We start from the raw sequence: 10225 nt of genomic DNA, 5'->3' as shown, positions 1-10225 counted from the left end.
TATTAGGAAGTGAGCACCGATTACTGCTTTGTATATATGATGTTTTAATATTTGATACTATGTATTATTTAATATTAATATTTTAATGTTTTATGGATGTACTATATTGGCAGTGTGCCTTGTAAGCCGCCCTGAGCCTACGGGGAGGGCGGGATAAAAATCGAAATAATAAATAAAATAAATAAAATGTGGTGTAGCAGCTAAATTATTGAGCCGGGATCTGGGAGACCCAGGTTCAAATCCCCACACTGCCCTGAAGCTCATCTTGAGCCAGTCATTTCTCTCTGTTTAACCTACCACAGTGGGTTGGTTGTGAGGGTAAAAAACAGGAGATAGGAGACCTACGTACAGCCAGGGCTATTTTTGGGCAGGAACGCACAGGAACGGAGTTCCGGCTGGCTCCTGAGTTGGCCACGCCCAGCAGGAACTCATTAGCATAATAGGCCACACCCAATAGCAGAAACGCATTAGGATTGGCTACGTTAGGGGTGTGTGGCCTAACATGCAAAGGAGTTAAAAAAGCCCTGGGTTTTGACAACAAACAAGGTAAACAGAATAAGAAGGGAAAGATGGGTGTGTCTGGATGACCACACTTCTGGTAAGATGGTGGTGTGGCCTAATGGGCTAATGAGCTGTGCTATCAGGGTGTGGCCTAATATGCTAATGAGTTCTTGCTGTTGGGTGTGGCCTATTATGCTAATGAGTTCCTGCTGGGCCTTTTCTACAAAAAGAGCCCTGCGTACAGCCATTGCCTTAAGCTTCCTGGAGACAGGGAAAGATAAGAAATATGCCCAAAAGACAGAAAATAGCTCTCCTCACAACAAAAACCCACCAAAACATTCATCTGGAAGGCCAGAAAACAGCATATTTCTTGATCATATGATTCACTTGTCTATAAATAATAATATTTTGGCGTTTTGTATATTTTAAAAAACATGCTTTTTATGTTTATAATTTTTTTTAAAAAATCAGCAGCAAAGCTGTTTACCAGCACTGGCTGGTCGCTGTGGTAGGCCCGGGGAAACGGTGTTCCGCTGGAGGGCCGGTTGCTGTGGCGACAGGAGCCGTGGGTCAGTCAACGAGGAGGTCACCAGAGACTGAGTCACTAAGGAGCCTCCAGGGTTACTGAACTGCAGTGTGTTCTGGTTGGTCACTGGAACCGTCACGGGCATGGCAAAATTGGGAGCCGGAACTGCAGACTGAGGAGAGAAAGAGAAAACAGGGTTAGATCTCGAACACCCCCCAGAAGGCTGAGAGGAGAGGGACGCGACTGCACACGGTGGACAAGAAGACAGCTGGGATTAGCGTTGCCAGGCAGAAATCACACCATCCACACGTCAATACAATTTGGATGCTTTTTGACATCAGCCAATGTCCCAGGACCCTTCCAGACCTTTTTTTTAAAAAAAACTGCATTTTTCCTTTTGAATTGTGCTCAGCGTTAGGAACTTAGATACCCCTCTGAGGTAACAGAAAAGGAGGTGGCTCATCTGGAGGGAAGCAGGCTTTTGGGTCAGACATATATGGCTCTGTTCAGACCTTATGTGAAAAGAGTGGTTTGTTTTAACTATAGCTCATGAAATCAGGATCTGGCTCGCAGACACTCCCAGTTTCACAAACTAATTGCACCGTGGTTTCGCATTAGATCTGAGTGGAGTCTCAAATCTCTTCCCAGTCACAGACTCAAACCCTGGTTTGCCTCAATGAGTGCTGGCTTCATCACCTTTGGCTGTGTCCAGACATTTCTGCAGCTGAAGAGCACGTGAGGACAGCGGCAGGGTATGAATAAGCCAGGATGACCCTTCCATTCGTTACACAAAACCATAATTATGACTAGTTACCGTTAATAAGCCGACTTCAAAACCATGCTTTAAGATCCGGATGTGATGGAAGTTTTAACTAACCACAGTTAGTAGAGCCACAGTCCAGACAATCACACTAACCATGGTTAGCGTAATTAAACCCTGGTTGGTTATCTTGCCATGTCTGGACTGAGCCATCTTGTGCTTTTGTAAGAAGGTACTTAGCATCTACAGGACCAGAGACAGGGAAAGCAAGCTTGCGCTGGAGACAGGCTGGGATCCATCAGACCTTGGGCCGGGGGGGGGGGGGAGGGGGGGAAAACTGATTTTTAATTCTCTTTGTCTTTCCCCCACCCGAGGGAGACAGGCGCTACATCTGAGAACCTTCAGGATAGGCTCCATGCAATGCAGTGAGGAAAGAGAGCTGGGATAAGGAAGTCCAACATACATATTATTCTCTGTATATGACAAAGTTTGAGTCCAGTGGCACTGTTAAAACCAACAAAGTTTAATTCAAGGTATAAGCTTTCATGTGCCTGCCTTGAATTAAACTTTGTTGGTCTTAAAGGTGCCCCTGGACTCAAACTTTATTCTGCTGCTTCAGACCAACACGGCTACCCCACCTGAATCTGTATATGACACTGCACCGCTGCAAGGATTCCTCACCTGGACCCTGCAACAGACTTAGGAGCCTAAGACAGAGTGGTGAGAGCATGCTCTCTCTTTCTCTCCTTCAGCCCCAAGACCATTGTGGGATTTTTTCCCTCCACCTCAAAGGATTAAGGCAGAGAGCTGAGTTAATTCCAAGACAGAGCCATGCCACTTCCTGTAATGGGGGGGGGGAGAGAGAGCAAGCTCTTCTGCTGTCAACCCCAAACCTATCACTCCCAGCCTACCTGATGTTCTCTGCTGCCAGGAACATTCCCCAGCATTCCAAGGGCAGCATGCATGAACAGCTCTCAGCCAAAATATGTATTAAGGTTTTGGGAGGCAAGGTTATTCAGGGGAAAGGACAGGTGTCTCTTCTGCGGAACAAGACCTCCACTAAATCTAAAGTAACGCCCTGCCGCACCTTTCGTGTCTACATGGCCAGATGCACATGGCCCACAGCACCAACCCCCATTTTGTTTTGTTTTTAATTTAAAGAGCTCTACCAGAACTCCCAGATTCAAGTGGCACACAGAGAAAGTGTTGATTTCAATTTAAAGAGCTCTACCAGAACTCCCATATTCAAGTGGCACACAGAGAAAGTGTTGAAAAGAAGTTCCTGAATAATGTTTTTTACAGGCTCACTGTCTTGACCCAGATGGCTTAGGCTAGTTCTATCTCATAGGATCTTGGAAGCTAAACAGGGTCAGCCATGGTTAGTATTTGGAAGGGAGACCACCAAGGAAGCCCAGGGTCCACCTCTGCAGGCAGGCAATGGCAAACCACCTCTGAACATGTCTTGCCTTGAAAACCCTATGGGTTCTCTGTAAATCAGCTGTGACTTTACTATTGTGAGAAATGCAAGGTGGGAAAAACAGAGAACACCCAGTATGCAGAATTCCTGAAAGGAAGGCCAGGATATGAATGTGAAAATACATAAATAAATATCTGAAAAGGATGCGCCAGAAGATTGGCAACTAGAAGCCCCAAACCACATCTGGCCCACTGACAGATACTGCCTGTTCTCCCTTCCCCCAATTACCAATGTAGGTCTAGTTCTCACTGAAAACTTCTGTCTGGGCTATACCACTTCGGATTGTATCTGGGGCTCTGTATAACCGTTTTGCGTGGCTTGGATCCTATGACATTGGCCCCCTCACCTTTCTCTCCTGCCTCTGCGGAGGTTTTTCCCTCTGCTGCAGCACTCACTTCCTCTGCCGCTAACGCTTCCATGTGCCCAAGTTCAATATTCTTCAAGGAATCCACCACACCTTAGGAAGCACTAGTGGCAGAGGAAGCGAGCGCCACATCAAAAGGAAAGCACCGCAGCAGCTGGAAAGAAGCCGTGAGGGGAACAAACACCACAGGATCCAAGCCTTTCCTGTTTGTTCATTCAAGGATGAGGGATTCCAACGTGTGATCCCCACGTGCAGTTTGAAGCAACACAGCTCAGACACACCTTTATCAACATAGTGCAAACCCAGTATGGAGCAAGAAATTAACAGCACTAATTTACCTGGCCACTTGAAACGGGTGGGGTCAGGATGCTGACCCACCTCCCTAGTTATTCCCCTTCTCACACTGGTCTTAGTTGTGCACCAGGTCTATAGTCCTCAGATCCTCTCCTTGACCACAGCAAAGAGATGTCCACCTGAGCACCTTCATAGGGTGGTGACGGCCATTCAGTTGCTTCTTGTTATGAACCGACCTGGGTTATTTTTAAAAGGTTCGCCACAAGCTGGCTGGACATGGCTCTAAGCATCAAACAGGTTGCAGGCCGAAGGTTGAAAGGGATAAACAAGACAACAGTGTGAACAAGAGAAGCTTTTCGGCACCGGGGATCAAGCAGTTTCGGGGTCAAGACTACCCTTAGTCTCCCAAGAACCACAGCCTCAGCTCAGTTAGGCCACTTCTAGGGAAGGGGGGGGCAGAAGTCCACTACAATCAACTTGTCAGATTCCCTCCCCCAGGAGGCCTGAAAACTCTCATCAATGTAAGAATGGGGACTGTCCTCCCCCTGGAATGGCTTCAGTTAGCCTGACTTACTGAAGTCAAAGAAGAGAGTGAGTAAAATGGGGAAATGGAAGAGACCTGGAGTGAAAGGGGGTGAGAGTTTGATAATAATTTCACAGTGACACTAACTCAAGACATGTTTCTAAACAGTATGTCTATGCACGGCCAAAAAATACTGGTTTCAAGAAAACAGAGTGATAAACTCCAAGTAATGTGAACAAAGACTCCCAGAATATGTCAGTTACAGGTCGTTCAAGTGTGGTTCTTTAGGGGTGCCAGTTCACGGTTGGAAAATTCCTGGAGATTTTGGGGGTGGGGCCTAGCTTGGGAGGGGAGGGACCACAGCAAGGTATAAGCCCATAAGGTTCGTTTTCCAGAGCAGCCATTTTAGGATCAGTTGTCATTCCAGAAGATCTCCTGGAAGTTGGCAACCCTAACTGTCCCTATTCATTCACCTGTTCAGAGTTCACTGGGTACAGTGGGGAAGGGGGCGTGACTGAAAGTGTTCCCACTGACCCTGCTCTCAGACTCCATTTGCTGATGTAACACCTGAACACATGTAGAATATGTGATTGAGTACGTTGGAAAAAAATGGATAGTGCTAGATTGTGCATAGGTTCCAGGCACATAACCATGCAGAGATCAGGGGTAGGGACAGTAGGCATGACCCTGACTGAACCCTGGCCTTCCATGTGTTCTTTTATACCAAATAAACCCTTCAGAAGAGCTTTTCTTTCTTTTACTAAATATGAGATCTCTGGCGGAACAACCTGACAATCCCACTTTCCATTCTTTTTTGGGGGGGTGAGCAATGCTCCCTCTAAGCTGTGGAGTCTTGTGAGCAAAAATTCCACTTTGTGAGCTACTGGCATTAAAGTTGTGAGCGAGCGATTTGGGTGCTGTGTCAGTTAGTCTGCTCTGGAGCCATCCTTCCTGAGCTGAGACAAAAATCTGTGAGCTGGAGGCTAGAAAACTGTGAGCTAGCTCACACTAACTCATCATAGAGGGAACACTGGGTCTGTGTGTGTGTGTGTGTGTGTGTGTGTGTGTGTGTGTGTGTGTGCGCCTGGAAGTCATGGTTGACTTCCAGCAACCTCTAGTGGGGCTTGAATGTTTCAGAGACATGGCTTACTATTACCTGCCTCTGCATCCCAGCCCTGGTATTCCTTGGATGTCTCCCTTCCAAGTATTTGTCAGGGTCGGCCCTGCTTAGCTTCCATGATCTGATGAGATTGGGCTTGCCTGGACTATCCAGGTCAGGGCCCACATTTCATTCTTGATTAACCCAGAATTTAGAATTGACCCACTCAGGGATACTGCCCAGTAGGACCCTGACTGTCAGCTATCACTCGGAAAAAAAGTTTGGAATTAATTTCATCAGCCAGGTTTAAAATCAGCAACACAAAAAGTAAGAAATTTTAGAATGCCAGAGTTCCACTTGGATGGGGGGGGGGGCAGAGAGGGGTAGCTTTTGGTTATGTTTTAATTTGGCTGATAATTTGGGTTAGCCCACCACCAAAGAAGCACATGCTTAACTTTCCAGATGAAGCCAGAAGGTCTCAAACTATACTTATTTAACTTTGACTGGACTGTGCCTGTTTACTTCAGGAAGCAAAATTGTTTTGACGTTATACCTACGACTTTTATTATCCATTCTTATTTTTACCAGGTGATTACTGGGGAATGTTTTTGTTGCTAGTCTCATCTCATAAATTTAATCTACAATTCTTTTTAAGTATTTCCTTTTTCTTTCCCCACAGATATTTCCCAGAGGAATGTGGGCTCAAGAATCATTAGGACATGGATCTGGGGGACCTGGGTTCAGATCCCCGTGCTGTCATGGAAACTCACTGAGTGACCTTGGGCCTGTCAATCTCTCGTAGCCTAACCTCCCTCACCCGTTGGTTGCTGTGAGGATAAAATGGAGGAGGGGCAAATGATGTTGTGAAGCTGCTTTGTGTCTCCGTTGGGGGGGAAGTGAGGTATAAATAAATAAAACTGCCCCACACATACACACATTTTTATAGGTTCACTGTCCAGCTATTGACACTGGGCCTATTTAACTCTAGCAGCTTCTGGCCTTTTTTAAAAATAGGCCAAAACACATAATGTCTCTAAATCCATGCAGAGCCTTATGAAGCCATAAATCTGTCGCTAGCCTAAGCAGGAAAAACCCTCTAAAAGAAATTCTGGGGTATTTTTTCCCTTCTTTTTCCGCAAGAACCTCAGTGTCTGTCAAACACCCTCATCCCTACATTAAGAGGGCAGGAGCAAAACCAGGTGAAGTCCAATACCAGGGAAAGGTCCTCAAAAATCAAAGGCCCAGTTCAGCACACCGCTCCCAGTGTGGCCTAACAAGGCCTTGGCATAACTAGGCCTCACTACTGCCAGTCCTGTTCCTTAGCAACTGGGCTCGCTCTGCCTCCTGAACGTCAGAGGGCTGTTTCATAGCCTTTGCCTTAAGGGTGCAAATTAGCTGAGGCTCCGTGAAAGCCAAACCATGCAAAATTCCCCCCCTCCATAATGTTTGCCCCCCATGGATAGGATTGCCAACTTTTTGTTTCAAAGAAAAAAAAATTCTGAGTGCTTTAAGGGAGGGTGTACAGACTGACTTCCCTTTGCGAAGGGAGAATTGTTTTTTAAAACATGAGCATGTTACGTCTGAGAGGCAGCTTTCAAAATGAACCCGCTGCGAGGCAGAGAGTGCTTTTGAACATGTGAAGAATGCCTCCCTGGAAGGTGCCAACTTTCTTCTTTTCTTTTTAGAGAACCACACATACACACACATGTTGTCAAATTCAGAAAGGAAATAAACCCAAAACCCCAATCCCCAGGCTTGAAACCTTTCTGTTCTACCACCAAACAGTCCTAAGCAAGAAATTCTGGTTAAACCCACTGGTTCAACCAGCACCTAGCACAGCACTGGATGTTTTGATATTATTATTATTACTATTATTTATTAATTATTGGGCATGTTGGCAACCCTGGCCATGGAGGGGGGGGAGGGTTCACAGGCCACCTGCCGCTACTCACTGCGAGCCTGTAAGTCTGCATCATTTTATCAAACTCCTCATCAATTTTTTTATATTTCTCTTCCGTCTGAGGCGTCAACGTAAAGACGTCATCCCCGTCGGGGCTTTCACACTCTCTATGCTTCTTGTTCAGCGCCTGTTACGTGGCCGGGGATGGGGGAAGGTGAGGGGAAGGTAGTTTGGATCGGGAGGGGAGAAATCGAACAAAAAAAAAAAAAAGGAAAAGGGGGAAAAAAGAACAGATAATGAAGGATTTTCGGCCTGGGGTAGCACGTTTACTTACGCCGTAGCGCTTGAACAGTATATCAAGATCCTCGCTGGCTTTGCGATATTTGTCCTCCATCAGCGGGCTCTGGTCGATGGAGTCATCACCGTCAGGTTCCGGGCTGTCACAGCCGTTAAAACCTTTCTTTCTTAATGTCTGAAAGCAGAACCAGGAGAGGTTCAGGCCTGAAACTATATCCAGAGTTCGAGAGGGAACGAAAGGTGGGAAAGGAATAGTGTTATTACCAGCAAAAGGTACAGCATTAAAACAATACAAGTACATAGGTTGTGTAAAAAGTTTACATATTGTAAAGGCACTCCTCCTGGGGGGGGATGCACCGAGGTGAAAAAGTAACTTAAATTTCTTACCGGTGCTGTCTCTTTCAGGGGACACAAAACAGAAGATGGGAGGTACTGTTTCAGCCAGTTACTTATTGGTTCTTATCTACAACAGTCTGTACCAGTTTACTTTCAGCCTTGGGAACACAGGATGTCTCTGTGACTAAGCACAGTCATCATGCCAAACTACAATCGGTACTAACCAACGGCTTGTTTCAGACATAAGGGCAAGCCACGGTTTCCCACCCCATGAACAAGCCTAAGGAATCCTCAGGTTCTCGCAATCCCTCTTTTCCTTCCGAAGTGTCAAGATAATTAGTTATTTCCAGGCTTGCCAGAAGTCATAGTTTGCTGTCACAGCTTCTAAACAATGTCTTGTTACCAGTTTGGGATCCTGGTCTGAGGGATGAGCACAAGCCTCAGTTTGCCAGTTAAGATATAATAGCAAACTACAGTTTGCTGTAAACCCAGAAATTATTGTTTCGGTCTGCAATGAGGGAGTGAAGGATTGTGCAAGCAAGTTGTACTCCTTCAAAGACTGTTCATACAGCAGCATGTTATGATGGGCCATTATGTCTAAACCAAGCCATAGTTTAAAGCCCAAACCACCAGCTAAACTCCTAAAAAAGACAACCATGGTTGAGAGCTGTTTCTCTGGTCTCATCTGCTCAGCACTCCTGTCCCTAGATACAGTAGCCTCTAGAAGCATTGCAACAACTGTAACCCTGGTTTGTCAATTAAGACATTAAGCCATCATTGGTTCAAACCACAATTTGCAAACCCACTTCAAACCATGGTTTTCAAGTCTAGTTTGCTGGCAAATAAAAAACTAGGGTTTTTAAAAAAAATTTAGGCCAAGCCACAGCAAAACATGGTTTGGCATGAAGTCTCAAATGATCTTCTGGGTTGCAAAATCACTCTGATTCTGTGAACACCACTGGTTTAAGAGACTACTACTGGCAAACCCAGCTCAAATTGAAAGCTATAATCTAGCCATAAATCTCTACACAAGATGTAACTGGAGAATCTGAGGATTATACTAGTAGAGTTTGATTTTATATTTTCAGCATAACTACCGCACTAGTTAGAGAAGACTGTACTTCTTTCTCACTCTTTCAGGTCAGTTACCATTTATGAAAAAGAGCAATTACACATTTCAGATGCATGCCGGACGCGTATCATCAAGACCAAAAAACCCTCTCTCCCGTTAAATACTATGCCTACAAAATTTCTGTTCCACGTGCGCCAGCCAATTTGAAGACTGCCTTCCTCATCCACACTTAATCATTGTATTTTCAAAATACCAGAAGCAATTAGCCTGTATTATGGGATCATCACTTGCCAATTTCTTTTTAAAAGTCAAAGCTGCAACATTTCCTGGAAGTCTTGAGCGCTTTTCGTGCCAACGAGAAACTTAAAGGGGTGTGAGTAAAAAAGGGGGGATGAGGAGGAGGAAATTGGTCTTTTCCAAACAGGGTTAAGCATTTCAATTCAAAAGCCAAGCTGGAGATTCTCGGTGTGTGGAAATCAAAGGAAAACACCAGGGAATCTACTTTTTTGTCATTAACCTTAAAAATCTGCAGTTTTGATGAGGTGGAATTTTGCAACACTCCGCATACTCAAATTATATGGGGAGGGAATGGATTTTTCTAAGCTTTCCCCCCTCCCTTTCCTACTGCTCTCTCCATTTTCAGCAAATGGATTTCCACAAAGCTTCGTACTGCCAACTGAACATCGCGCCAGAAGCAGAATTTTAACGGTACAACGGTAAATAAAATCACAACAGCCAATATGGCCGGTCAGATATCATGCGGTTACATTTCGAGAATAGCGATGATGCCACGGCCAAACACTTGAGTAGCGCTGCACAATCCAGAACAAGGACATCAGAAACGTGGGGTGGGGTGCCAAAATCTACTGGAAAAAGGAGGCCATTTTTCAGCTTCAGGAGAGATGAAATTGGAAATACGCTTGAGTGGTTTCCAGCCCAGCCATTTCAAAAGACCCAAAACTGCATTCATATCTCATTGACTTAAAGGCACCTCCAGTAGGACGTTTTCTCGCACAAGAAAATTTTCAACAGAACAGTGTCTCATTTGAGACAAGCTTCCATAGTTCTTTCCTATT

At 45.3% G+C, this 10225-nt stretch overlaps 1 protein-coding gene across 8 annotated transcripts in view; it reads right to left on the bottom strand.

Moving 5' to 3' along the window:
• MEF2D (myocyte enhancer factor 2D) overlaps nt 1-10225 on the bottom strand; it is a 202814-nt gene that overhangs the window by 33980 nt on the left and 158609 nt on the right. For 6 of the 8 annotated variants that reach the window (XM_015420281.1, XM_015420276.1, XM_015420282.1 and 3 more), the window contains 2 exons: nt 7779-7916; nt 989-1199 (listed from right to left, as the gene is read on the bottom strand). In XM_015420281.1, coding sequence (XP_015275767.1) covers nt 989-1199; nt 7779-7916 — 349 coding nt within the window. Of the gene's footprint in view, nt 1-988; nt 1200-7496; nt 7632-7778; nt 7917-10225 lie in introns of all 8 variants that reach the window. The other 2 variants (XM_015420284.1, XM_015420280.1) reach the window with 1 other exon arrangement.

The sequence above is a fragment of the Gekko japonicus genome, unplaced genomic scaffold (assembly GCF_001447785.1).
Source record: "Gekko japonicus isolate JY-2015 unplaced genomic scaffold, Gekko_japonicus_V1.1 scaffold306, whole genome shotgun sequence".
NCBI lineage: Eukaryota > Metazoa > Chordata > Lepidosauria > Squamata > Gekkonidae > Gekko > Gekko japonicus.
The sequence above is the reverse complement of the archived record's forward strand: the minus strand, read 5'-3'. Positions and strand labels throughout refer to the sequence as shown.